Source organism: Porites lutea, chromosome 13 (assembly GCF_958299795.1).
Source record: "Porites lutea chromosome 13, jaPorLute2.1, whole genome shotgun sequence".
Classification (NCBI taxonomy): Eukaryota; Metazoa; Cnidaria; class Anthozoa; order Scleractinia; family Poritidae; genus Porites; species Porites lutea.
The window spans coordinates 22,811,169-22,839,114 of record NC_133213.1 but is presented as its reverse complement, the minus strand read 5'-3'; the positions used below and the strand labels follow the sequence as shown (position 1 = coordinate 22,839,114).

Genomic DNA, 27,946 nt, shown 5'->3' with positions numbered 1-27,946 from the left:
TCTGGGTTGGCTCAGATGCCTGGGCAGACTCGATGCAAGTTTTAAAAGGCAACGAGAAAATTCTCGAAGGCAGGCTACTTGGAGTGGTACCTGAAGTTGTTCATATTGAAGAATTCGACACATATTTCAAGAGTTTTAATGACAACAGGCGTAAGAGAAATCCGTGGATGAGAGAGTATGAATACTTAAAAGTAGCCCACAACCCTGTGTTTTTCAGACAGACGTTTAAGCACTACCCCAAGGCGCACTTTGTCATGGACGCGGTGCTGGCAGTCGCTTATGCCTTGCACGACACGCTGGGTTGCGAGCCGCACAAAGATTGCTCGTCTAAAGTCACGGAAAATCTCAAACAACAAAACTTTAGAAACTATTTGCAAGATGTGAGGTTTGCGGGAAAATCTCGAAAGGAATTTTCTTTCGACAAGCTTGGAGACGCGATCGGAGTGTACGACATTAAGCGTTTGGCGCTTCTTGATGGCGGAAATTATGACTTTGTAAAAGTAGGAAAATGGGGATCGAAAATATGCGACGTGTTCGGCGCAAATACCTCACTATCTTCCTGTTTAGATATGGACTTGGACGTTTTGGAAACAATGCACAAAAACCTGGAAAACCTCACAGAAAAGGGTGTCCCGTTTTCGACCTGCAGTAAAGCATGCCTTCCAGGATATCACAAAAACCCAGAGAAAAATCACGCTAAATGCTGCTGGCAGTGTCGACCGTGCAGCGGGAACACAATCACAAATAAAACAAACATGGATGATTGTATTCCGTGCCGGAGAGGATACTGGACAAATCAAAATCATTCTCGCTGTGAACCGATTGAGCCGACCACACTAAGCTGGAATGACACTTTAGGTGTGATAATTATCAGCTTCTCCGGGGTGGGGATTTTGGCAGTCCTTTTCACTTTTGTGGTGTATTATATTTACCGGGAGACTCCCGTGGTGAAGGCTTCCAGCAAAGAACTCTGTTATATACTTCTATTTGGAATTGCCTGGTGCTATCTGACGCCTCTCCTGTTCTTGGCTGATCGCAACGACCAGATCTGTCGTGCCATTCCATTTGTAGTCGGCACATGCCCTTCTTTGATTGCAGGAACTCTCTTGACCAAAACCAACCGCATCTCCAGGATTTTTAACCGGAAACTGTTGAAAACCGGAACACCAAGTTGCTTGTCGAAGAAATGGCAGCTGCTAATGGTGATATGCCTGGCTGTGGTAGAATGCTTGATCGGTGGGGGTTGCGTGTTTTTTAGCGAAACCGGAAGTAAGCTCTTGATCTCGGATACTAAAAAAGAAGTGCTAAAGCAGTGCATAGGACTGCCAGATATCTGTACCGCGATTTTCTGGGTCTACAACGCCGGTCTCGCGATAACGTGCACTTACCAAGCGTTTCGTACGCGCAAATTACCTGAGAACTATAATGAAGCGAAATTTATCACCTTCACAATTGTAATAACGGGAATTGTGGTGATAATTTTCATTCCAACTTATATAGGAACAGAAGGGATTTATAGAACTACCATTTTATGTTTTGTGTTCATTATCGCTGGGTCCGTCACTCTCTGTTGCATGTTTGTACCGAAGTTGTACATTATCCTCTGGAGACCCGAAAAAAACGTGCCGATGCGTCCTCGCTCCTCGACAATCCGCCTCGGGACGATTTCGCCTTCAGCGTCCTTTGTAAGGCGCCTGAGCGTCGACTCAAACGCCGAGAAAGTCGTTTTCGAAGGAAGAAAAAACCGAATCAATTCCTTGCCCGCAATGGAGCTGGTTAACTCTTCTGTAGAGGGTGAAGCGCGAGAAAAGTTCAAGAAAACAAAGCGATCTTTTTCCCTTAGCCCCGATATGCTGTCCAGGTATCGAGGGGGTCCAGAGTGTAGCCCCGAGAGGGGACGCCCGGTATTACCGGGTCGTCGACGGGGAAGCCTTCCCGGGTTTACCACTCCTGTGTCCATGGAAATGATCGAAGAAGGGAATGAATTTGACCTGCAGATCGATGGGGGTCTAAGAATAGATGACGATGTATTCACTGATCCATCACTTGACGATCGCGATGATTCAGAAAACTGTCCAAACACTACTAAAAAAGATTGCGAACAAAACTTTCACAATGATGATGGTCTGGAAAAGGGCTGTTCTAACTGCGAAAGAAGTTTTGTTTCTTTTAACGAGCTTCTCGGTAATGGCATCCTTACCACTTGTGCTATCGATATGGACGACAATTTTGCCGACAGGATTCGAAAAGAACCAGAGCTTAAAACAATAGAGTGCCTGAAATGCGGAACTGCACTAAGCGAGGATGAATGCCAGACAGTGCTCTTATGGGAGGCTTTTTGTAAACATTTATCGCAGAATGGACGAAAACAGAAATACAACATTGTACAGTCGACAGATTTGGACACTTCACAGCAAGATAAGAACAGGAAACGGAAGTCGGGAATTTCTGATATAGTGAAAAGTACTGAGGGTTGCCATAGGAATAGGCAGGTGGACATAAACGACAACAGGGCTGTGAAAAGGTTAAGAAATTCCAGTTTTTACAATTGCGAGTGGCTCAGTTTACCTTCGCTCCTGAGCTCTTTTTCAGATGGATTAATTGAACAGAACGATTTGACGGGTAGAACAGAACAGTTGTTGGAAAAACGTAACAAATCACTTCGAAATGCAAAGAACTTCAACCCTTTAAAGGAAAGAAACACCATTACTACAGCTCAAACGAATGGACGAGTTTGTCATACGTTGCAAAATGGCGGAACGGAAAGTGAGATTGATAAACTTCTCGGTGAAGAAGACGCTGAAACTGTACTGTAACCGCCTTATTTTAAAGTAGAACGCGGTTGTCACGCAACAGTTTTTTCAAATTTGAAAAATTTTATTTCTCTCCGAGACTGAAGGGAATAAAAAAAAATGAGTTTCAGAGGAAATAAATTAAATTCTTTTGCTCTATTCCCTTAGCCTTGGAACCAAGTACGGATTTCAATATCTTGGTTCGACTTGTTAAACATAGAAACCTGAAGAAAATAATTAGCCCTCGGGATGTGTCAGGGGGGTTAGGGTGGAGAGGAAAGTCTTGGAAATTGTTAGCAAATAAACATCCAAGGTACCAGAGCTCTATTTGTGGTGAAACCATTATTATTTAGTGTTGCTGAAAATTCGAACTGTGACACCTTATTTCTTGAAATATAGTGTGAAAATCTTTGAGTAAAGCTCTAAGAATTTTGAGTTGAACAATTCAGCCAAATATAATTGTTGATTTTATGCAACAGCAGTTGCTTCTTTGTACAAAAAGGCAACTTGTATTAAAGTTTGTCTTGAATTTTTGAGTTCTTGAATTAAGAGTAAAACAGTTAAAAACCAGTACTACAGACGTTAAAAATGAACGATGAGCAAGACTGTACCACAGGATACTGGTATAAATTGCCCTATCATTAGAATTAAAAGGAAACATTTTCTTCACTGGAACAATTTTTCTAAAATGGGTATTAATATGCATAGTGCCTAAAGTTCACGTTTCAATTTCTTCTTAGTTAGTGCCACGGTTCACACAAATAATAGCAACCTTCTTAGGACTTTTCAAAGACTTTACTTGGACCACATTAGATTTTCAAGGACCACCTACCAAGAAGGTAATTTCAGACTGCACAAAAATCTACATTCCCAGTCCATTTTAACAGGACTTAGAGGCTTGAACTGCTTGCTCCACCAACTTTTCTTTCACTTGTCTTAAATAAATTATTAATAGTTAATTATTGCATAAAACAAAAAACGCTTTATGAAAACTTCTCTGAGCTATGACTAACATCGTCTTAGACAACCAAAAAGCATTAAAAAACACTTTTTAGGCAACTACATTTAATGTTGAAGAAAATTCAAGCACTTTTCAAAGACTTGCACAGAAATTTAAGGACTTTTCAAGGAAAAATGGAATTCAAGGACTTTTCAAGGACTTCCCCTAAAATTCAAGGACTTTTCAAATCTGTGCAAACCCTGAGTACCCTACTTCCTTCAAGAGAAAATTTTCCGGGGAATTCTTTTTTTGCCAGTTGAAGCATTTTAGAGGCATCAAAATGTTAAATCGCACTCAGTAATATCATTTGTAAGGTCTTGCAATTCTCAAAATAATATGCAATTTTTAAGTGATGTGCAAGGTTGGTAGAAAAAAATATATCTAAGATGCATTTAGGATAAAATGGGCTTTTTTCTAAATAAAAATAAGTTTATATTGTCAGGATTGGTAAAACATAATATTTGATAAATAGTTCATGCTGACAAAGTACTTACACCAGAGAATAACATTCAATAACCCCTTTTCAGAATTAATTGTGCTGGATGTCTTCCTTTTAGCTATATTTTTTGGCATCATTTCACTTAAGTATTACTTAGCTACACTTTGTGTGGGTTGGTGCAATCTTGGTATTTGTGCAGTACATAAAAAGGCCACATCTATTTTTGTCACTGTATTCCAAGATTAAGCAAGGAGTAGTATTGCTGTCTAGGCATTAGCCTGCGTGAGCATCCGGTTTTTTTGCAGGCTATCTAGGAATCCAAAAAGAAACAGGCTCATGGCAGACCCTTTGGGAGTTCCTTAGCTCAAAGAGCAAATTTTCAACCAATCAGGAGCACTGCCCAGATCTGGGTAGTGGTGAATCATCAGTATGGAATTACTGCAGTTTTTCCCCAGACATAATTTTGCAGCGAAATCAGTGGTGGTATCCCAACATGTCAACTATTTGGTCAGGCTGGTAATTGATGAATTTGATAATAATATTGATGACAATCACAAAACCTTTTGTGATCAATAATAGACCTTTTTAGCTTTTTTGCTTTGTTTTTCCCAATGCGGACCATGCAATGATAACCCAGAAAACTGTTTCTTTGAAATGTTGCACTATCCATGTGCATTTGCATGCATAAACAATGAAACAACAAAAGGAAAATTTCCTTGAAAGCATCATGGGGTCTGAATTGAAAAAATATAAAAACCTACAAGGTAAAAAGGGATGTCTATTAGTAAAATCCAACTAGTGGTCTATTATCAATGCTGCATTCTGATTGGTTGAGCTACTACTAGGCTATACGTTATAGCCCACTAGCAGCAAAAAGCACCGGCTTTTGGGGGGCAAAAAAGGATTAAAGTCTAGCTTTAAGTATCTAATTTTTTTTATTCTCAATATTTTTGACCAACTAGTTGGATTTTACTAAAACAATTATTCCTCTCACCCTTATGGCCTCTGAGTCAATAGCCCATTTGGCCTTCGGCCTCGTGGGCTATTGACTCGGAGCCCATTCGGGCTCGAGGAATAACTGTTAAATAATTCTTGATATCAATTTATTAGTTGATATCAATTTATTGCCACAGATCATCAATGTCATGACTGCTCAGGCCATAATATTATTAATTTGCCAATTTGCACGCACATTTTTTCACATAAGTCAGTTTTTTTCGTTCTCTATAGATTGCATGTCCCCTAAAAGTTTATACGAAACTGTTATAGACTCATGAACACAAGAAAGAAAAAGACATTGCGAGTGTTCATTTAAAAAAGTATAATATAATTTTCAACTACTCACTGTCTCATAGGAAGTTACAACTCTCAAAATTAATGTTCCATTTCATATCACGCCATGGTGATACTGGTACGCTAACTCAGTTCTTTCATCGTGCATCATCTCCAGAAATTATGCCACATTTACAACGTTCCTTTAGCAAATTACAGTCTGTACAAAGTGGAAAAGTTTTTAAACAAACAAACGATAATAATCTTCACTGAAAGCTCAGTTAATTTCCCTTGGGTGGCACCCATTCCTCAATCTTTGGACGAGTAGTGCTAAAAGGAACGTACTCCATCTTAGTTCCAGTTTTGTTGTCCTTGTGAGACAGAGTGAACTTTCGTTGGGGAGGAGGAACTTTCGTGGGAGGATCATCCGTTATGTAGTGCAGCCAACGGTGCCACTCCGATGGAACTTGGCTCGCATCATAAGTAAAGCGGTCGACGTAAGGGTAGTGCACGTAACGATGTCTTGAAAAAAAGAAGCTGTTATTCTCGTAGTACTTGTTACCGTATTTATCAGTTCCTACAAGACTTCCATAGCGAACGTAGCACTCCCTCAGTAGCAAGTACCAGGCAGCCTTCCAGCCTCCGACAGATTTAATGCCGTTAAGCTCCTTTCGAATAGAATTCAAGAAATACGACATGTTGAAAACCAAAAACAAATATGGCCGACTGGTTTGAGGGCTTCTCTTATTGCAAGGGTTTCTGGGAATATCTGCAATCGCAGTTAACGGACCACAGTGAACAGCGGCTTACCGTTGCAGATTAATGGCGGACAACGTTGTCTTGCGTTAGATATCCCTAAATTTGCTGTTTTAGTACATCGACATCAAAGAACAAGAGTAACTGCAAACATGGTATGCGTACTTTTCAGTTTTATTTCATTTTTATTCCACTTCAGGACCTTTTAGTAGCCTTGTTCAATAGGCTTATCAAGGGTATTAACACTGACATTATTCATGTTGTTTCCTTTTTTAGGCGAGAAACGCTGAGAAAGCTATGTAAGTTCCTGCCTTTATTCTCGATTGTACATTCTTTGTAATAAGGGCTAGTCCATTTAATATACAGAACCCCCGTTAATTGAATAATTTCATAGCGAAAACAATAATATAAATGAAGCAACTATTTTCCTTTGCAAAACAGTGGTGTGTTGAGAGCATTAAAGGCTTAGAACCTTTTTCTGAAAAACCAGCTTCAATCTATGCATGTTCAAAATCTCTTTTAGGACTATGCTTGCTCGCTGGTATGATCTGCAAAGAAAGGAGGCTGGTAAAGGAATCAAGGTATTGAACGGTTTTATAACTGACAAACTGAGAAAATTAATTATGATCACTTAATAATAATAATAATAATAATAATAATAATAATAATAATAATAATAATAATAATAATAATAATAATAATAATAATCCTAATAATATATATAAAAAAAGAATCTTTATTACAAAACCTCAATTAAAATCCTATTTACAATCAACCTGCTGTTTCAAAAAATCTAATTAATTCATCAAAAACACTATCTACAATTTCATCCGTTACAAAAGAAAACCCCTCGTCCTTCATTAGAGAACAAAAACAATCCTATATATTATAAGTGAAGATAGAAAAAACTATTCATTTACAAATTCTAAAAAATAGAAGTAACTTAACCTTACATAAAAGAAGAGGAAATAGAAAATATTATCCTAATAATATTAATAATAATGATGATGATATTAATAATAATAATAACAATATGTATTATAATTTACCCTTGGCAGTGTTTTTCGCAGTAATAAGGCCTTTAAGATGTCATGACAGTGACGACAATGAGAACATCAAAAAAGCAATAGGTTGAATAGGCAAAACAACACCTTTACACGTGCATCATGCTTTTTTGTACATTTCTTTGGCATCGCTTCACGACTATGACAGGAAAATGCCTAATTTCATGTGTTATGGAGGACGTAAACAAACAACTTTTAAATTTTCTTTCTCTTTCTATACTTGAATATGGTTTTTAGGGATTCGTCTTAACAGAGTTTGCTTGTATTTGTAGTAATCACAATACAGATTGAAAGAATGCAAATTCACTCTTAAAGTGACCTTTTCGTGGCCATTACTGTCATGGTATCTTAAGCTCCCTAATATTAGTGGGGCTGAGCAAATACCTGTAACAAATAATTCAAATTGAACTTAACAGGATTATTGAACTCTGGACTACCGTGAACAAATCCAGCTGGCGGTCAGAGCGGGACTTGAACTCGGAGCCTCCGAATTGCAAGTCCAGTGCTCTAACCACTCGGCCATCCTGCCTTCTTGTAAAATATTTCAAGAATGCTTACCGGTATTGTCTTGTGACCAATAAGAGTAAATCACAAACTAGTTAATTACCGTTGTTACTTGTGCTTTAGTATTCTCACACCTAATTGAATATAGTCACATCCTCAAATATATTCATGGTTTTCATGGTTTTCATAATTTTGTAAGTTTCACAGTGATGTAATCATCATATGCCTTGAAAGATATTAAAAGGAGTAGTTTGGCCAAACCCCACTTACAGACTTGAGGTCTTAATTTGAGCTGTACAAATCTACTGCTACTGTGTAAAATTAGTAACTACTATTATAGTATTTGATCTATCCAGTCATTCTCAGATGAATGACTTAATTGCAGCCTTATGGATACAACTAAATAAGACGATTGCTTTCCATTGCCTTTCCAATGAAAACTTCCCATATATTGTATCTTTTACAGGTCAAAATTTAATTCAAGTTAAAATTTTTAACGTAGATTGATTCTCAATTTCCTTAATTGTCTCCTATCACTGATTATTCATGAATTAGGGCTAGAAGACAAAAGAAATTAAGAATCAACCTAGGTTAAAAAATGTTAACCTGAATTTTATTTTGAACTGTAACATTCATATCTCTATTTATGATCCTAACTTGTTTTGTTCTTTAGGAAAGAAGGCCCTTTCTTGCAACAGAATGTGACAATTTACAGGAAGCTGAAAAATGGCGGCATCAGGTTGGTTTTACCCCTTCTTTAAAAATCCTTTCAGACATAATAACATTATCTTGAGTTTAAATTTTATTAGATTTTTATTTACTTAGGATTTTGTAAATATAAAACACTTTACAAAAATGTAATATTTTCTGGATCAACCCACCCAGAAAAGTACAGTACCTGTAATTCATTGAAGGAGATTTCTGGGTCCTCAAAAATTCTTTTCTCTACCCGTTGAGGATTGTGGGAGGCTATCTGAGGTACTGTAAATATGTCAGTTTTCTATCGTCTAAATCGTTCCCTTAGCGCATTGAACATTACTGGTTGATGGCGTCCAGTGCCAAGAAAAAGTAGATGTCTTCGAAAAATTGAAATCATTTAGGAGGTGGGTTCCCATGAATTTTCATGGAACCAGAAAATTGTTACAGATAGTTTCCCCATGACCTCTGGACACGGGACTGAAAAATTGTTTTCCATGGGATTTGAAATCCTAGGGCTTGCATTCAAAGCAAAAAATGCCAGTACAACAGAGCGCTGGTGGAGAGAGGGTGTTAAATGAGTGCACCATCAACTTTAGGTTTGTTAGTCAGATGATGATTTCTGAGTCACAATGTTCTCTTAACCTTTAACCGTTTAATTGCAGAAATCCCAAAGCTTGAGCATTCTGACAGTATTGTGTAGCTAAACGTGTTCTCTAACCCTTGTTTCTGTTCAACAGATTGTAAGAGAAGTTGCTAAAAAAGTTGCCCAGATTCAAAATGGTAAGGGTTTCATTACATTTAGACAGTAAATGTTGTCATCCACATAGTGATTAAAATACAGATAAACCATGACAAAAGTATTCTCATCAAGAGGTCAACTTTGGTGGGTAACAGTCCTCTGTTAATCTCTGACATAATAGATTTTTCAAAGGTGTTCACTTAAAAACGTTTGGCAGGCCATTTTTGTTAGATGTTGGGCTACCTTGAAGAATCCAGCGGTGTAGCAATAAGGTGGTTTTCAGGGCTCCAGATGGGCAGATGAGTATAGAAGTTCTGTCATGTTTGTAAAATCACTAACTTGTTTTTTTTTTTTTTGATAACTTGTTTCCCAGCTGGTCTCGGTGAATTTAGAATACGTGACCTCAATGATGAAATTAACAAACTTCTAAGAGAGAAACGTCATTGGGAAGATCGCATCAAGGAATTGGGAGGCCCAGATTATGGGGTAAGCCAGAAAGACATTATTCTAGTACATACATGTCTAGCTAGATTTTCAAAAACATTACCACAAAACTGCAGACCTCCTCTGTCAAGCATTTTTTTTGTTACTCCTGAGAAGCCAACGGAGACCTTAAGATTCAAGGAGGAGAATGACTACAAGTACAAGATTTGACTGAAAGTCTTTTTGTTTATCCTGAAAAAATAGACACCCCAGAAAGCTTCCTTGCCCCTTTTCCACTCAAATGGCTGTAGATTTTGCTAGTTTGTTGACAAAAATTTGACTAGTAATGCTATTAAATAAGACAAAAAAAGAACAATTATTTTTTATTAAAAAATAAATGATTTTACAGGGCATATTATATAAATGTTGAAAAAAATCATTTTTAATATTGGTTCACTAAAACAATATTAATTTAACATCTGCAATTATAGACCTAAAATGGTGTTAAAAAACTATGACAACACTTTGTTGCAGAAAATTGGCCCCAAGATGCTTGATCATGAAGGGAAAGAAGTTCCTGGGAACAGGGGATACAAGTGAGTGTTTTAACTGGCCCTGGTACATTGCCATCCATTTCTCATGCAATGAATGAAGAAGCAGTCCTCTCCGTTATGATGCTATGTCGGCCCGGAATGTGAGGAATAAGATACTGTAAAATTCCGAAAACAAGCCGCGGGGCTTATATTTTTTAGAGGCCCTTTTTGAGGGGCTTATATTTGGAGGGGCTTATCTACAGAGGGAAATTTGCATTTCAAAATCAATTGGGCTAGCCTTATAGTTGGAAGTAAATTTACCGTTTTTGCTTTGTTTTACTTTGCATTTGAGGGTAATTTTCTAAGTACAAGCCCCCGCGGGGCTTATATTTGGAGGGGCGATTTAACGGAGGGTTTTTTGCGTTACTGGTTTAGGGGGCTTATATTTGGAGGAGCTCATACATGGAGGGGCTTATTTTCGGAATTTTACGGTAATGTGTGGTTCAGAGTACCCTGACTGAACAGGCCTGATGATATGATGATGATGATGTTGATGATGATGAATGCAATAACACTTATAATAAAAATTATTAATTCATGCATTTTCAAAGCAAAGGCTGAAAAACAAAAATAAATAAATAAAAAATAAGATAGTGAATGCCAAATATGACTGTTTTTCAAGCCCGCACTATCCTCCAGTGCATTGCTGTAAGTTACTGAAGCTATTGTTACTGATGCATAACTTCTGTTTCTTATGTTGCAATAAAGAGTGAAGCTAGGTGCCAGTTTGGCTTTAAGACGTATCAAAATCAAAATTCAAAGGATACCACCTCCTTACTAAGAATCTTTGGTGTTTCTAGTTAACCATGCAAATCACATATGTTCGCTTTAACCAAAAACCATTCTCCTCTAAAATCAAAACTGATCTAAAACTAAAACAATTTTTTTTGTTACATTAAGGTATTTTGGAGCGGCAAAAGATCTTCCTGGAGTTAGAGAGCTGTTTGAACAAGAACGTAAGTTTATTAAACAGTAAAGTAGTTCATGAAAAAAATAATTTACCAGGTTCTTATTTCATAGGGAATGTATGATTTTTGATATTTCAAACTGTCTGTAATAGAGAGGTGTCCATAAGGAGAGGTTACACTGTACTTGAATAAGGCAGAAATTACTCTTAGATGGACACTTAGTGCTGCTCCCAAAGGTTTGCGTCCAAAAAAGATTTGACCGTATAAAGGATTTTTATGGAAAGGACAATTTTAAAATTGAGAGTACCTGAATTGTATCATAGCACCCGCTCCACCAAGGAAAACTAGAGGAGAGTTGTACAAAGATGTTGACGCAGACTATTATGGCTACAGAGATGAAGATGATGGAGTGTTAGTTCCTCTTGAACAAGACGTGGAAAAAGAAGGTTGGTTCTCATAAAGTGAAATTTGTCATAGTTTAATGTTTTTTTTTCCCAAGGCAGTTTCAAAATTCAGGTTCTCCCATGTTGCCACCCCCCCCCCTCCCCCTTGCCTCTCCTATGTTGCCACGCCCCTGCCATGAGGGCTAGTCAAGGAACACCCTGGTTGTTGTACCTTATACTGTCCCCAGTCCTCCTCTGTTTTCTAAATCAAAGAGAAAGCCACTGCACGAAAAAAATGCTGAGCAATCGCCCAGCTAAGAAATATACTTGCGTTTTAAAGCACTCTCCACCCATTCTTGAGTCAAGAGAGCTAATTCGCTGGCTATGTTCGCAGTTATCTGTATATTTTACCACTATCACAGTTAGTTTAGGAGTCACTTTTTGATTCACCCTTTTCACGAACCTTGCAGCTATCGCCAGAGCAATGGAAGAATGGGAAAGAAAAAAAGAAGAAGGAGAAGTGGAAAATGAACCGGAAACGGAAGAGGAAAATATTTATGCGGTCAGCAAAGAACAAGAGGTACATTGTAGGCACTTTGTCAAAAAATGTGCCCAGACTCTTATCGGCCAATTGAGCTTGCGTGTCAGACTGGGTCGGTGTTGAGTCGAAATGCACTGTGGGGCTGTTTCTGGGGACACTGTAGCTATTTTTTTTTCTTACGAGGTTGCGCAGGAAAATGACTCAAAACTCGTCCCCCATAGTTCAATTCGACGCAACACCAACCCGGGTCCAAAGGCTAATAAGCGCCCCGCTAGGCTTTTTATTAACCCTCGCCGTTTTCCACTTAAAAATGGTGTCCGCTTAATACACTTCTGTTTTGCAAATATAATAATATGGGAAGTGGCCTGTTCCAAGCGTTCAGATGGCTCTCGCTCCCCACTCCACCACCTCGCTGTTTTTCATGCCCACTTTGCTTTGCGCCGTGTCCACTTTATGAACGCTTGGAACAGGCTAGCCCTCGCACGCGGACGTTCTTTTTGCTGGTCACGGAACTCTTCTCAACGAACGTCCATGGGGAAAGAACGCGCAACGAAGTCCTAGGAACACAATCTGCGTGGGAGGCTAGGAGCAGGCTATATCAGTATATGGGATGGAAAAATTTGGTGTCAATGCTTAATATGGGGCCCTCTTACTACTGTCACTTTTCACTGTTAGTAACCCCTACAACGACCCATAATGCCATGATAAACGTACATGTACCATTCACCGTTGGATCGCAAATACGAGAGCCAGCAATAGTAGATGGCACACAGTTCCAATATGATTAATTCACTTTGTGTTTTAGGCCTGGCAAGAATGTGTTTTTCATTTTTCCCTTAAGAGGTCAGGATGGTATATTTTACTTTTTTCATGTCTTAAAGAAAAGCAAGCGATTTACGCGGGCTCACGTATTAAGATCGCCCTTCGCGTGTACGGCTCGCTCTACCATCTCTGGAGGAGAACCATCGTCAATATATGTAGCTGTTGTCTAAAACGGATTTCCTTATATTTTTGCTTTGAAAAGGAAAGTGACGACGAAATGGAAACGGATCAAACCGAAGAAGGAAACCAGCCTTTTGTCGCTCATGTGCCCGTACCTTCGCAAAAAGAGGTTGGTTTTATAATTGCAAAGTTGACTTTATTCTCAGACATATTGAAAACATACTGTAAAACATTTTCTTTGGTAGACAGACACACGGCTCATGTATGCACAGACACTTTGACAATTTTTTTTTTACACCTTCTAGGTAGAGGAGATGCTTGTCCAGAGAAAGAAAATGGTAGGCGAACGTTGATACAAAGGTGGTAAAATTGCTAAACTGAAACGAAGTGCAGTCTTTTCTAAGTTTTTTGTCTTGCTTTTAGGAATTACTTGAAAAATACGCCAGCGAGACACTGATGCAACAAAGTCAGGAGGCGAAAGCTTTACTTGGTCTTTAAAGGACGAAAGCGCTTTCTCGTGTAAACTGTAAATACACCCTCTGTGTCGGCTACGGTCTGAAGGACGTCGCTCAAGCTTGTCAAGTTCCTTTGCACTTCAGATTCTCTCTCATAGAACGTGACCGAATGCATATCAGGAAACTTGCGAGTTGGGCAAGCTACAGCTGACATGCGCCGAAGTTGCTATGGTTACGAAACACTGGCACTACAATGTGTACACAACTGTGTGTCTTGGAAATGATGAACAGAGGCGATATTTATCACAGTATGGACAGCTTCGGACAAGAGAAGGCAACAAAACGTGGAAACAATTTAGGCAGCCTTGACTGTCTGCTATAATTTAGTGAAACGGTTTTCAATGTTCGTTTCATAACCGTGACATACTGTATGTAAATAAGAAGTAAATCTCTACCCAGGCGATACTGATATGTCGCTTCTTGATAACTATTTATACAGTTTTGCGCGAACATTTGTTTTGCATGTGTCGTCGGTGTTAATATTATTATTATCATTATTATTTTTGAGGCTAAGAAGGGGATGGTAGGGAGGAGCGTTGCGTGACTACCCTTTAGACGGCTGCGAAGAAAAGTCCCACATTTCTCCGTTAAAATAACATTAGGGCCATTTATACGAGGAAAAACAAGACGCGTCTTAAATAAGACGCGAACTGTACCATTTATACGAGCATGTCTTATCTAATAAGACGCGTCTTAGCGAAGCCGCGTCTTATTTTGGACGAAATGTGCCGTTTATACGGAAAGTTCGCGTCTTATTTAAGACGCGTCTTATGTAAGACGCGTCTTATTTTTCCTCGTATAAATGGCCCTATTGTATTTGTTTCAAGAAAACAAACTGTTGGTATTAAGCGAGCTCTCAGAGTAGACTTCTCGGGAAAATGTTTTATAATGCAACACTACATCATAAAAAAATACATCATACCACTTAGTTAAGGAACTTCATAGCAACTGGTGCGTAGCCTGTTCACAGACCCTCTAATTTCTCTTCAAAGTCCGTCGAGCGCGCGCGCGTGATAAAAAATAAACCGCGGAGGATTTATTGACCGCCAGCGCAAGCTCAAGGGCGTGGGGATGGAGAACCAGGCTAGGTGGTGCGCGAAATGTTTTTTTTTTTTTTTTTTCAGTTTTCATGCCAAAATGTTGAAAATTTCACGTTTATTTTCCATGAAGAACGATTTGTAGCCTCCATTTTCGGTTAAACCCAAGTCCTGTCCGAGTAGTCCAATCCTCCCTTTCGATTGCACGTCCGGTCAAAGTACTCCGAGGAGTCTGGACATGAAACCCGCGTTTAAATTATGTAAATTTCGCTGCTCGCAGCTTTTTCCTTTTGAACTGATTTTAAAGCAAATTTACTGCCAATTACCCTTCTCATGTTATGAAATCAGCCGACCTAGATGACTCTTTCGACTATCTTTTCAAAATCGTTTTGATTGGCGATCCAGGAGTAGGGAAGACATGCATTGTTCAGCGGTTCAAGAAGGGCACTTTTGTCGAGCGACATGGCAGCACGATCGGTGTCGATTTCACCATGAAAACATTAGTCGTCGACTCCAAAAAAGTTAAGGTGAGAGCAACTTTTAACCTTTTTAACGATCAAAGTAATTGTTTGTTGAAAAAAGTGGGACTTGTAGCAAAAACATGGATGATTTATTTATATTTGCATAAGCTTACACTGATGTTAAAAGCGCCTTAAAACCTTTAACGTCTACATTTCCGCCTGAAAGGGCTAAATTTTCATTTATTATTTTTTTTATTTAGTTATATAAAATCTACACAACCAACGCGAATTTTTCCTGATGAAAAATGGAAAATTGTCACATTTTTGTTGTCTGGCGCAAAAATATCCTACGGCGTCCATACTTGCCTGGCATAGTTTTATCATGGGTTTTATGAGTCAAAATACAAAGTTTTTAATTTTTTATCAGTTGTTTCTTAAGCAAAAGATCTGAATTGATTTCATCCAGCATATGTGGTAATTAGAGCATTTTTTTTCGAAGATATTTATCCTACAGCTGCTTTTCAAAATAAACAATGTACTTTAAAAGAAAGCCACGAATCATTCCTCGAAGGTTTTGAATTATGAGTTCAAGGTTATATTTACACTGTCAGTTTTTGTTTTCAAACGACAATGTGTAAGACAAAATGTGCTTGAAGACAATACATGTTGATGTATTCAGTGGTAACATGATGCAAATACAACACTCAGTGGTGTTAAATTTTGTTCAGGGAAGTGGCCATGAAAATGAAGATAGTCTTACAGTTACAGCCCTGGGGGAGGGGGACTCTGGAAATATTTGGGTACACGTGAGCCGCTGAAGGTTTGACCCTGGCCCTATTTAGGACTAAAAATTACACAGGCTAGGGTGATTCCCAAATTTTATTAAATCTATATGTGCTTCTGGCATGTAACAGTGCAATTAAGCTGTAATCAGGTAGTGCTTCTTCCCTTTTTGTTTTGGAGGTGAGGGGAAAAAGATGCCTGATACTACATTAATTACATAGCAGTCTGCCAACTTTTGCACTATCCCTGAAAAAGAATGCCTGATTTCAGGTTACAGTGTAATTTATTCTTTATATGCCATATTCCATATATTTGCTTTTTAGAGAAGTTGAAAGTGTGAAATTCTATATAATTTATAACACACAGTCTTCCCTGGGGCAGATGCCAAAAGGTAAAATAAGTGGCCCACCCCATAGCTGTGCTTGGTATCTGCGGAAATCACTTGATAGCTGATAATTCCCACGTATTCACTGCAATAGTGTTATTTCCCCAGTGTAACAATCCACATGCTCTGAGGGAAAAGTTTATTCATCTGCAAAATGACAGTCTTTTGTACCAACTTTGTCCGGACAACATCATGCCCAAGTATAGTGATTTTGTCAGCTGTCGGCTACTATTACTAGAATGGGTGGGGGGGGGGGGGGGAGGGGAACTGGGGGTTGGGGTGGAAGCCTTAGAGAATAGGGGATGGGAATGTTACATGAGGCAGGAGGACAAAGAGCTGGAGGTGGAAGTTCTAAAAGGGTGGGAAGCAGGTGCAACAGCAGGAGATTATGCCTCTATGCTTAATATTTTGCAAATGAAAAAGAGCTAAAGGGAGGAAGCCAAGAAGAAAGGGGCAGGAGCCCAAAATGTAGAGAAAACGGCCAATATTCCCTTTTTCCCTGAAAAAGGGCATCTGAGGAAAAAGCCCAGTAATTCTATACTGACGAGGTGTCACTACACAGAACTGGGAAGTACTTCTGATTGGTTGAAAATTTGCTTTAACCAATCAGAAGCACTACCTAGATCTGGGTAGTGACAGGTCATCAGTATGAAATTTCAGTATTCTCCTCAGATGTCATTTTGCAGGGAGACCAGTGGTGAGTATCGCAAAAATGTTGGCTGTTTTCTCAGGCCACCTCCTGGAATGCAAGGTACGGGAGATGGGAGATTGGGTCCCCTGTCCCTCCTCTCCCCCAGTCTAATCTACAACTGTATTATATTCCAGTTGCAAGTATGGGACACAGCTGGTCAAGAAAGATTTCGAACAATCACTCAGAGCTACTACAGAAGTGCTAATGCTGTGGTAATAACTTATGACATTACAAAGAAAGACACTTTTAAGAATGTTGTAAGGTGGACAGAGGATGTCAAAAAATATGCCCCACCCAATGTACTTAAACTTCTGGTGGGCAACAAGACAGATATATCTGAAAGCCGAGAGGTCAGCATTGAAGAAGCCAGGGCTTGTGCAGCTCATTATGGAATGATTGATGTTTTGGAAGCCTCAGCCAAGGTGGGAACAAAAGAAAATGGCTTTTGATTTGGTTTTAGCTAATAATCACTGAATCAGTCACGTATTCAATCAATCACGTGTATTAGCCTGAATTTCAGTGGTCCCTTCAAGTGGGACAGTTGAAATTCATACTAGTTGTGTATGAAAAAAGCTAAAAAAATAATTCTAATAGGGATCTGACAAAGTTCATAACCATTGCACGTTGATTAACTGTGGTCCAACTGTGACAAGTTGATCCCAACTGACTGAGAAAAGATTTCTAGCAAGCAGTCTAGTTCAATGATTCTCTGTGTGCTTTTTCATAGCTTGGGTAGCAGGCACTGGTTTTCTCAAAGCAAAGGGGGGAAATTTCGAAGGCAGGGACATGGGGGAATTAAAGAAGATGAGGCCTCCTTTCCTCTTTGCATGTCCCCCTAGTGTGCTTTGTGCGCTTTATAAATAAAATTGACCAAAAAAATAGCTGGTGCCTGTCATGAAGGCCCTCCCTTCCTTTTCACGTGTTCCCCTCATGCACCCCATGTGCTCTATAGAGACTGACCAAGAGAAATAGCCAGCTCGTGTCACATGGCTAGCATCTTCCATGTTAATTCACATAATCTCACTTTTGTGACAAATCGGCTCATTAACACCTTTCATTGCATCAACAGGATGCCACAAATGTTGAAAATGCATTTATACGTGTTGCAACAGAACTGAAGAGTCGGTATGAGAATGGATCTCACCTGCAAGCCACCATAGTGGAAGGAGATGTCATTTTAAATTCAAGGAAAGTTAACAGCAAGTGGTGCAGATGTGGTTAGTCAAGACTCACCCAGAGTTAAATAAACATTATGAACGTCATGTAAAAAAAATATTGTTAGAATTAGAGAGCAGTGTTATTTATTGTTCCATTTATGTCATGAGGTCGCCATGACAAGTTTGAGTCCGTGGACTTTGAGAAAAACAATAAAAAAGACAAGAACAAAAAACAAAACAGATCTGACATATCAAACACGAGTAGGAGTGTTTCAACCGATATCCAAACACCGAGACAACGGGAAGTGAACTAAAAACATGAAAAGCGGTTGAGGTTTTTACACTAACTTTGAATTGTGTAGGCGGTGATTAAACATTTTTTCGAGTGATTGATGTAGCTTTTCAAATGATCACTTAGTGATATATTTAATGGAATGAAAAGGTTAGCCAAGACGCTGTTTTAATGGTGCCTCGCCCAATTTAAATTTTTTTCAGGAAAATGTGTCTTCAGATATCATTACAGTGAGTTGGAAATTGAGTTTATTTTGCTGATTATAGAATTTGACGTGTTTGAATATATTTGAGTGAAATGCTGATTCAAATGTTTTAATCACTCCATTGACGATTATTTAAGATATTAATTTTAAGGACTGATCTTACACCTCTGACAAGAAAGGAGACTAGCGTTTTAGAAATATGAAAGTTGTAGATTTAGAGTTACTTGAAGAATGTTCCCGTTCCAGGAAATATTTATTGATGATAAGCTTCGATTCAACGTCATGGTAAATATTAATAAAGGTTCCATGGTTTGATTTATATTTGTTGCAACTGATGTTATTTTCAACAAAGGAAACGAACTTCGCCCTTGCCATCACCCTCTCTCATCCATGAAAGTCGCGAAGCGTCGTAACCCTCGTCACAAAATCCGTTAAATTGCGATCCGGCTAAATTTTAGCGGCCCTGTTAGCTTGCTTTTCATTAATCTTTTTGCAAGTGAAACGAACGTGGAGCCTGATCGCAGGTTACGGCTATGCAGACGAGGTTGGAGAGGGTAAAAGAGGCTAAAACCAACCAGAAGTCATGTGCTGTTTGCGTATTTATCGCTAAACCAATCAAATTCATTCCTCACGTGATCATATTGATTTTAGCCTGAGTATATCGATATCCTTCCTTGCTCCCCTAAAAAAATTAGTCAATAAAACCAAGGGGCATAAGCTAATTAAACGACGATTGGATAATTTAACCAAGAACGTCGCCTCCCTTGGTGAGGAATTAAACAAAACACCTCAAAAAACTTCCACGTTTGCGCAAAAGAAAAAAAAAATGAAATGTAAATGTAATTGGTATCCAATAATTGATAAGGGGTACAGAATTAAAGTTCGCACATGTTGCCCCCTTATAAAGTTCGATCTGGAGCAAAAACACCATCAGTAACAAGTGTTGGGGGTATTGAGACTCTCAGAGGGTACTAAGTCGGGTACTGATTACCTTCAACAGCGAAAATGATTGCCTATAATGAACCACAGTCAACTCTACGTCCTTTGCTGCCTTGAAGTGTCTCACGAGATTAACTTATTCGTTATTATCTATTTATATTAAGTCAACACAAATATTAGCAGTGCTTAACGAACGTATCAGTGTCCATACCTTCAATATTTTACGTCTGGAACAGCTATGAATGTTCATGGAGCGTTCCTCTGATACAATGTTTATTTATGACTAGTTTAAATGTTCGAAAGAGACAATGTACTCAAAATCTTACAGCTCTACTGAAAGCAACAAACTGCCTAATGCAACTTGTCTGCCTTTGATAAGCGTTATACCAGCTCATATTCCACTGGTAGTCTTGATAAGTTCCCATATCGCCATAGGCTTTGTCATAATACTGTTCCCAAGGTGACGAATATGCTTCACTTTGTGAGGAGTAGTTAGCTTCAAAGCCTCCTGGATAGGGATAGTAATAATTATAACGACCGTCATAACTGTCATAATCACCGTGATAATTATGACTGTCGCTGTAAATATGCCATCCATCATTATGATTGGAATACCAATGGTAATTTTGATTTTCGCCAGAAAGTAAGCTGCCACAATGACCTGAAATATCATCGCGAGTCCGATACAGATTCTGATTCTGAAGATAATAATCCGAGCTGTCAGTGTCGTCACGAAACGGTACTTGACTGGCACTGAATCGCTGCTGTACATGTTGATGGAAATCTTGCCCATCACTCGCAGTTCCAAATTGATTGGAGGATATGGATGCTTTTTGTGAGATTCTGTCATTGCTGTCATTGGCGCTGTCGCTTTCAACGTCATCAACCTCCGGCTCACTTGAAGTCGAGGAAACCTCAACCACATTATCAAAATCGGAAACCTTTTCCAGGTAATTCTCGAAATATTTCTCAAATTCTGTCACAGAAGGTAACTGTAGACCTAGGTCACGCTTTTCCTCTATTGATGACGGATTACCATCGACAACGCGTTCAAGATCGTTGGAATTTTCTGCAGTCTCACTACCTTCGTGATCGGAGCCCTCGCTGCCGTCTGACAGAGACTCAAACATTTTTGATGAATTCACTTTATCACCAACATTGCTGGTCCCTTCGTTTTCAACTGCTCCATAACTGCTAGTTGCTTTAGCCGGTGGCAAATGATTCCCAGGCTTGTGAAAGGACTTTGATTCAGAACGCGGATCAAGTTTTAAGTCTTGCAGTGGTCTCAGAATATGCTCATTTTCTCCAACTAAACAGGCTGACGTTTCTGTAGATTGTATCGAAGGTCGTTGTTCTAACATCCCTCTTTCGCTGCTTTTAATCAAATCAGTTTGAATTTTGGACTGACATTGAAAATTCTCTGCAGCTCTGCCATCTTTTTCGTGTCCTTGCAGCTGGTCAGCGTCCGATACTCCCTGGTCCTTTCGATAAAGCTTCTCCTTTTCATTGGACAAGTCTTTTTGGAAAGTGTTCTGTATATCTTCCATCATTTTTCGACGCTGTAAATCATCATCTTCTGGTTGTAAGTTCACTGCTAGTGCATCATAATTTTTTACGGTCTCAGCCTTGTTTAACGGCAGAGAGTCTTCTTCAGTTTGTTCACAAAGAGAAGTATCCTGCAGCACTAGGGAGTCAGTTATTTCCGATGCAGCCTTTTCCGTAGAAGCTTGACTCCTTCTGGGCTCTGGGCTGTCCTTATTCACCTCGCCTTCAGAAGAATCAATGCTGCAATTTGTTAAGATATCAACTTCAACTGATGCTGGTTTTGGCGATTCAGAGGCCTGCGTACTGGATGTATCACTAGAGCGTAGGAACTGTGGAATGGGATCTAGAACAGCAAAAATAGCAACGTGAGAATTTAATACACTAATATTTCAGTAGATTGTCGTTTCTTTTAGTTTTACTTTTTCCATACTTGTTGGCACAAATAAAAATCCACAATATTCCGCATTGAAATTTATTAATCTTTCTTGACCACCAATCGAAAATGCTTACGATGTTTCTAATCCTAGCGTGAGTGAAGAACTCAGTGATCTAAAACGTCCGATCGGTTCGCGGAACGTCAGGGTTCCAGGCTATTTCCGAATACCAAAACCCTCGCTTTCAAAATGAGGCTAACTGTAGAACGGTTCATATAAAAATGAGTCTGAATTTAATGAGAATATTCAATACTGAGGAAATTATTTTTATTTTAGACTTCGCATTTGCCTTCGTTTTTTTAAAAAAAGGCTAAGAGCAGCTCGGAAGGCCTAATCGAAGACTTTTTCCTTGGAAGAGAGGCTTGTGACACGCATAACGAACACTCAAGTAATTCATTTTTTTCATGGTTATAACGAACATTCACAATCACACAAAGCGCTAAAAATATTTCAGCCCTGCATGAGGTTGTCAATACCTGGTAGCGTTTGGATTTTGTTGCCGATTTTCTCTTCCATTTTCCTGAATAACCTGTCCTCTTCACCTTGGGCGACAAACGTCACAGCAATACCCTGTGTACCTAGGCAATAACATTTGAAAAGCTTTTGCTCCGAGTCAAAACTCTCACATGAGCACAGTCACAACCAACCAGAACTGAACGGCCATAGCTTTCCCCGACCTCTGTAGCAGTACCAATATTCTTATACTGTAAACTTCCGCCTATAAGCACCCCCCCCCCCCCAACCTCCCTTCACTTATAACCCTCCGCGCGGCCACCCCTTTTCTTTTTAAATTTTGTATTATTTTTATAGAATTCCGCCTAAGAAAAATATAAAGTACCTAGAATAGAGCTGTTAAGTGTTCCGGCCACCCCTTTCCGAATTTTCTGGATTCGCCCCTGCCATCGCTAACAATTAACTAAGGTAAGGAGAAACCAAATGTAATAACTGTTTTCTAACGCATCGATTCTTTGATCTATTTGCATTTTCTTTTTGGCAAATCAAGCGTTTGCTCACATTCACGAGTTTCTCCCAGTCGTACATCGCCGTTGAAGACGAATATCTCGGTAGAATGGCTCTACGTCGATATTAATAGCTACTCCCACAGGAGAGATTGAAAATCAATCTTCATGTACGGAGGTGAAAGATTTATTACAAGGCCAATGGAAAACGTTTTCTCACAAGGGGGGAGGGGGGGGGGGGACAATCAGGAAGTGACAGTGATGCTCACCAAATCTGCCAGCCCGGCCAATCCTGTGAAGGTATGTCTCAGAATCGCGTGGAACATCCATGTTCACAACAAGATCCACGTGCTCGGCATCAATTCCACGAGATGTCTTAAGAACAATAAAAAAACGAAAAACACAGTAAAGGTGACTTGACATGGTGTACGTATGAATTACTTGCGGAAATTATCACAAACGTAACAAGCTATGCATCGTAGTTGTGTTTCTTTAGCCTGTTCCAGGCGTTCATATTTAGTGTGGGGATGGCGCAGAGGCATGAGAAGGAGAAACAAAAACACCCTGTCCCTCTTTTCTTTCTTATTTTTTCTCGATCTCAAACTTCATGCTTCACTCCACTATCTAAACAGTCTAAACGCCTGGGGTTTCCACACCAACTTAGGTGGTGATGCAAGTGATGATATAGTGAATTAGGAAAATACAAATTTAAAAAGACAGTGAAGATGACTTGACATGGTGCATGTTGGATAAGTCATCATTACCAAATCGGTTGAAATAAGTACTCGGCATTTAAATTCCCTCAACTTCTCCATTGCCTTGAGCCTCTGGGATTGATTTTGACTTCCTGCTCGCGAAAGTAAAAATAAAATTGTTAGTAATATCTGGTGAACTATAACTAAACGTTGAAAATAAATTGTCAGAATATTTTGAGGAAAAATGATTGAAGTGCAATCTGCAGTTCTTCATTAATGTTACGAAAAAAGTGTCCTTATTGCATCTATAGCTGAAAATTCACGCTGCACATAGCGAATTGACTCATTAGAACCGAGAAAAACAGTTAATAAAAACAGAATAAAATTGCCACAGACCTGCAATGAAGACAGAAGGCCACCCTTTTAAACGAAGAGTATCACAGAGATTCTGTGCTCTACAAAAAGAACAAAGCCTGCAGTTTACTTTTTAATACTAATAACAGACTTTGCTCCTAAGTATGCAACCACTGTAAAAGACTTTACTCATTTTATTAAAACAATGCATTATCTTGCCTATATGACAGTAAAAAAAGGCATACACAAACTACAATACCTTATTTGATAATTTGAGAAAACAAGACACTGGTGAAATGGTAAACTGGAGAGAAGTTTTAGTAGCTCACAAACCTGAAGAAAACAATTTAATAAAATTACAACTATCACACTGTTGTTAAAACTTTCACCTAACTTCAAAAAGATTCTTATGAGTTTCGTGTTTCGACAACTTTTGTGTCTAGTAAATGACAACAATTTACATGCCTTTCCTTCAAATATCTTGTGGGGCAATGGGTGGAAAGGAACTCCCTTATAAAACTGCTTGATTCCTGAAAAAGTTATAAGACAAATTTTCGGATAAATTAAATAACTATATTCAAGTTCTGAACAGAACATTAAATTTAAAAAAATCATGAGTAAGAAAGATGCAATAAGTTTTTGCTAAAATATTTTATGAAAACATAAAATAGCCATAGTTATGGTACTTACTACAACTGAAACAATTTTTCTTTCTAATTCTAGTCAGAAACATACCCTGTAGAGTGGGGTCAGTGGCATTAAGCCTGACAAACGTTGGTTCTCTCATGTACCGGGTCAAATGTGTTGCAAGGTGCTCTGGGTAAGTAGCTGAAAATGCCATCATTTGCTTGTTTGAGGGTAATGATGAGAAAATCCAGCTAATAAGAAAAGCAAAAAAATATTGAAAAAATTAAAAACAGGCCATTGCATTTGTCCACACATTCCTCATATTACCCCATGAGCAAAGGTTTCTTTAGAAATGGCATGGCTTTGGGCATTTTGTACAGTTGTTCAGGTCACTGTGATTTGCATACTTGGCAAAAACATGAATGAAAATGATGCGAAAGACTACGCCAAATAAATGACTTCTTGCAGAGTCAAATGGACTTTGCACCGTATTATAATTTAATGACACCTTTTATGTACAGTAACATTAAAATTTACTTGATTTGTTCTTGAAAATTCTCTTCCAGCAGTTTGTCTGCCTCATCCAGAATAAACAGCCTGACTGAGTCCGTCTTCAAAACATGCTTTTCAATCAAAAACTTGATTCTTCCTAAATATGATGGAAAAGATTCAATTTGTTAACTACTTTTAATACAGGATATAATTCTTGATCAAGTATAGATAAATGTTTCTAATGACATTAATAATAAATTATAGCGAGACCAGTCATGCCTGTTAAAAAAAAAATTCACCAGATCACCATTTAAGATTTTTAAGCTAAACAATAATCTTTTAACTATTCAGTTTTACCGTTTTTAATTTTTTTAAGGTGCTTGTCAGTTGATGAAGCGTTATTATTTTCTTCATTTTTAATCATAAGAATGAACCTCGACCTCGACATCTTGTAGTCTGTTCTCACCAGCATTTTGTCAGTGGCTGTCTTAAAAATATGTCTAGGTCCTTCAATTTTTGGGCCATATAACCAAGAGAAATATACTTATGACTACACTTCATTCAATACATTGTTAAAAAATTTTCTCACTGACCTGGTGTTCCAACAGCAATATGGCATGGCTTCTTAAGCATTTTCTTGTTGTCCTCAACTGGCAATCCCCCGATGAATACATGGCAAGCTAGATTATCCATTTGTGAACCAATTGAAGTTATAACATCCTTTATCTGAACAGCTATTTCTCTTGTTGGGGCAAGAATCAGCACCTACAGTAGATTGTAATGTCCCTGGTTAGTAGGTCTATTGCCAGACTAGTTAGTGGCTTAGACACCTTCATTTTCTTCATGTAATTGTCATTGTCATTACACCATCACTGTCATTGTTATCATCATCATAATAGTCAAAGTTACAGTCATCATCATCATCATCATCATCATCATCATCATCGTCAACGGCATTCTCATAATCATCACCATTATCTCAACCCAGTCTTCCAGCGCTAAAATATTAAAGTAACTGTTAATGATAAACAATAATTTTTTTATTGAGAAATAATTCCCATTACTATTTATATAACGAACAGTATGGGGAACATAATTTTGATACCAAGGCTTTTAATACAGCAACGATGTAATCATCATCGTCATCATCATAACTGTGCCTAATGGCATAATCATACATCACAAATGCTTATCTTACCTGTGTGGAGTTGCTTTCCAGTGACAGACTTTCCAAGGCAATCACACTAAAAACACAGGTTTTACCAGTACCAGACTTGGCCTGGGAAATTAGATCTAAAACACAACATTCACAATCATATAACTTAACACAACTAGTCTTGTGGTCAACAAAAACGTTTTCGATTTCTGGCTCAAGTATCAAAGATCAAGTTACTCATCTATGTAATACTGTGTATTACAGCTATTTTATCTCTGTCTTTGCACCAGTTATTAAACTTTTACCCAGCACAAAAGTTGAGAAACAAATATGGAAGATTTATTATTCTTCTATTATGTAAGAATAACAATTTTCCTCGGGCCCCAGGGCTTTCAGAGTACCCTGTATTAATTTTGTACATAATTTATATGTCAGCCAATGGACGGCAGTCAGTGTACCAAGCTTTCAGTGGAGAATAATAAGTTGTCCATGCATGCCAGGATATGACAGAAAGTGTGACAATAATGAATGTTATCCCTCTGTTTTTTAATACCATTTTATACGATCCACTATGGTTGTATACCTCATCACGGTTTTGGAGGTCATGTTGATGGTAGGCAACCGCATGCGAAAGTGTTTGTTTGGGAATCTAATGTTGAGTAATTTTTGTAAAACAGCTGTTCTGAAAATACATGAACTATAAACTTAAGCTTCACATCAAAGGATTGTAGAACCAATTTTTGGTGTCGCACCTGTGCTTAAATTTCTCCAGTCACTTGCGTTAGATTTAATTCCCATACATTTGTCTTCAATTTTACCCAGAAAATTTTAGTCAGCAGGAAGAAAAACTTTTACACACAAATGCACAGAGAATTTTAAAAAGGGGTTTTAGCCGAAGCAAAGCCCTCAGATTTTGTCAATGCAGTCCACTTGTGTGTAGCTTTAGTTTACAATTCTTTTTCTTTTTTTTAAATAGCTGTTTTACAAAAATTATTGGATGTTAGATTCTCATACAAACATTGTATTTTTTTCATGGGGTTGCCTAGGTGTGTTTCTGTGTTATTTACCTAAACCACAACGACCCAGTGGAATGGCTTTCAGCTGGATTGGAGACGGCCTCTCAAAGCCACATGAACTGAGACCTTTCAAAACATCAGGAGAGAGTAACAATGACTTGAAGTCCACAAGTTCATCTGTCAGCACATCACCAGTGCGCTGTCTTTCACTGATCTTATGAGCTGTGCGAATTCTTGGCATCTTGAAACATGTAAATGCAAATGTAAATGTAAATATCATATTATCCATTTCCCTCAGGGCTTTTCAGGGATAATTTACAACACTGGTTGGGGGACTTTGCCAGACTGCTTAAAAGATGCAGTTTACAAGACAGTAATGAAGGAAGGAGTGATGATGACCCCATACATGAGTGTGAAAGTGATATAACCCACTACACACCAGGCACTACGTGCCCTACTCTTTACGAAGAGTGTGTGGGTTCTTTAACGTCCCACAGATTTATTACATGTGCAAGGGCTTGTGAGACGGGGCCTACGGTTTATCGTCCTTATCCAAGAAGACTAGAAATTCTAACCGTTTGCAGATGTTATTACAAAGGCAGCACTTTCTCCTCAGTTATTTAAAGACCCTGAGTGTTGGTCCGGCCAGGGTTTGAACCTACGGCCTCCCGCTCACCAGACCGGCGCTTATCCCATTGAGCTAACCGGGTGGCTCAGATTTTGTCAATACATAAACCTGCCTCAGCCTGTAATCACCAATTTAATATTGCTCTTAATACTCCTCTTTTACCCCAGAATCTTGCATAAGTTTGATTCTCTTGGGACAACTGTAATACCCAGGAGAATTATGCATTCTGGAGGAAGGGGGCAGGGGTGAGGTGATGGGGTGGGGGTGGTAAACAAGATGAATTATGGGTAATGTGATAGTGGAAAATTGTAAGCGGTCCCGGTCAGTTGGCCATACTTCCCAGGATTACTGCTGTTTATAACGTAAGGTAAGATTAACTTAACAGTCTGCACATGTACGTGAAATTTTCCTGTAGTGTACAAAGTACTGTGAACATCTTAATGGAAGCTACTGAGCAGTTTGTATAGCGTTGTACAAGGTGGTTTGTTTAACTTAAGCTCCTAAATGTGCCACACGATGC

At 38.7% G+C, this 27,946-nt stretch overlaps 5 protein-coding genes across 5 annotated transcripts; 3 read left to right on the top strand and 2 right to left on the bottom strand.

Annotated features, from left to right (window-relative positions):
- Positions 1-2: 2 nt before the first annotated feature.
- On the top strand, positions 3-2,816 carry LOC140922581 (metabotropic glutamate receptor 2-like; the record flags this gene model as incomplete). The annotated part of the gene is made up of 1 exon (XM_073372554.1): positions 3-2,816. A coding segment is annotated over one exon (2,814 nt), but the record flags the coding sequence as incomplete, so codon positions are not given.
- Positions 2,817-5,784: 2,968 nt separating this feature from the next.
- LOC140922580 (NADH dehydrogenase [ubiquinone] 1 alpha subcomplex subunit 12-like) lies at positions 5,785-6,201 on the bottom strand. The gene has a single exon (XM_073372552.1). The coding sequence runs from the start codon at positions 6,199-6,201 to the stop codon at positions 5,785-5,787; it is 417 nt and encodes a 138-aa protein (XP_073228653.1).
- A 107-nt stretch (positions 6,202-6,308) lies between these two features.
- Positions 6,309-14,063, top strand: LOC140923035 (pre-mRNA-splicing factor ISY1 homolog). The gene is made up of 13 exons (XM_073373091.1): positions 6,309-6,414; positions 6,536-6,558; positions 6,783-6,840; positions 8,501-8,566; positions 9,264-9,306; positions 9,639-9,751; positions 10,223-10,284; positions 11,182-11,237; positions 11,513-11,635; positions 12,043-12,152; positions 13,138-13,224; positions 13,361-13,393; positions 13,479-14,063. Exons 1-13 carry the CDS (start codon positions 6,412-6,414, stop codon positions 13,551-13,553), a joined length of 852 nt encoding a protein of 283 aa, XP_073229192.1. The 5' UTR covers positions 6,309-6,411; the 3' UTR covers positions 13,554-14,063.
- Positions 14,064-14,852: 789 nt separating this feature from the next.
- LOC140922842 (ras-related protein Rab-43-like) lies at positions 14,853-18,900 on the top strand. The gene is made up of 3 exons (XM_073372872.1): positions 14,853-15,134; positions 17,062-17,349; positions 17,997-18,900. The coding sequence occupies exons 1-3, from the start codon at positions 14,946-14,948 to the stop codon at positions 18,147-18,149; spliced, it is 630 nt and encodes a 209-aa protein (XP_073228973.1). The 5' UTR covers positions 14,853-14,945; the 3' UTR covers positions 18,150-18,900.
- Positions 18,894-27,045, bottom strand: LOC140922579 (uncharacterized). The gene is made up of 12 exons (XM_073372551.1): positions 26,850-27,045; positions 25,825-25,919; positions 25,220-25,391; positions 24,672-24,783; positions 24,243-24,385; positions 23,973-24,037; positions 23,767-23,840; positions 23,550-23,608; positions 23,223-23,305; positions 22,728-22,833; positions 21,976-22,077; positions 18,894-21,408 (listed from the first exon to the last, which is right to left on the bottom strand). Exons 1-12 carry the CDS (start codon positions 27,037-27,039, stop codon positions 19,835-19,837), a joined length of 2,775 nt encoding a protein of 924 aa, XP_073228652.1. The 5' UTR covers positions 27,040-27,045; the 3' UTR covers positions 18,894-19,834.
- Between the last annotated feature and the right edge of the window lie 901 nt (positions 27,046-27,946).

Coding starts and splice junctions, on each gene's coding strand:
- LOC140922580 (XM_073372552.1), bottom strand. CDS start 6,201: ATGTCGTATTTCTTGAATTCTATTCGAAAGGAGCTTAACGGCATTAAA.
- LOC140923035 (XM_073373091.1), top strand. Junction 8,567..9,263: donor CTGAAAAATGGCGGCATCAG/GTTGGTTTTACC, acceptor TCTGTTCAACAG/ATTGTAAGAGAAGTTGCTAA. Junction 13,225..13,360: donor CCGTACCTTCGCAAAAAGAG/GTTGGTTTTATA, acceptor TACACCTTCTAG/GTAGAGGAGATGCTTGTCCA.
- LOC140922842 (XM_073372872.1), top strand. CDS start 14,946: ATGAAATCAGCCGACCTAGATGACTCTTTCGACTATCTTTTCAAAATC. Junction 15,135..17,061: donor TCGACTCCAAAAAAGTTAAG/GTGAGAGCAACT, acceptor ATTATATTCCAG/TTGCAAGTATGGGACACAGC. Junction 17,350..17,996: donor TTTTGGAAGCCTCAGCCAAG/GTGGGAACAAAA, acceptor TTGCATCAACAG/GATGCCACAAATGTTGAAAA.
- LOC140922579 (XM_073372551.1), bottom strand. CDS start 27,039: ATGCCAAGAATTCGCACAGCTCATAAGATCAGTGAAAGACAGCGCACT. Junction 25,920..26,849: donor ACTGGGTCGTTGTGGTTTAG/GTAAATAACACA, acceptor GTTGTGTTTTAG/ATCTAATTTCCCAGGCCAAG. Junction 25,392..25,824: donor TGGAAAGCAACTCCACACAG/GTAAGATAAGCA, acceptor AATCTACTGTAG/GTGCTGATTCTTGCCCCAAC.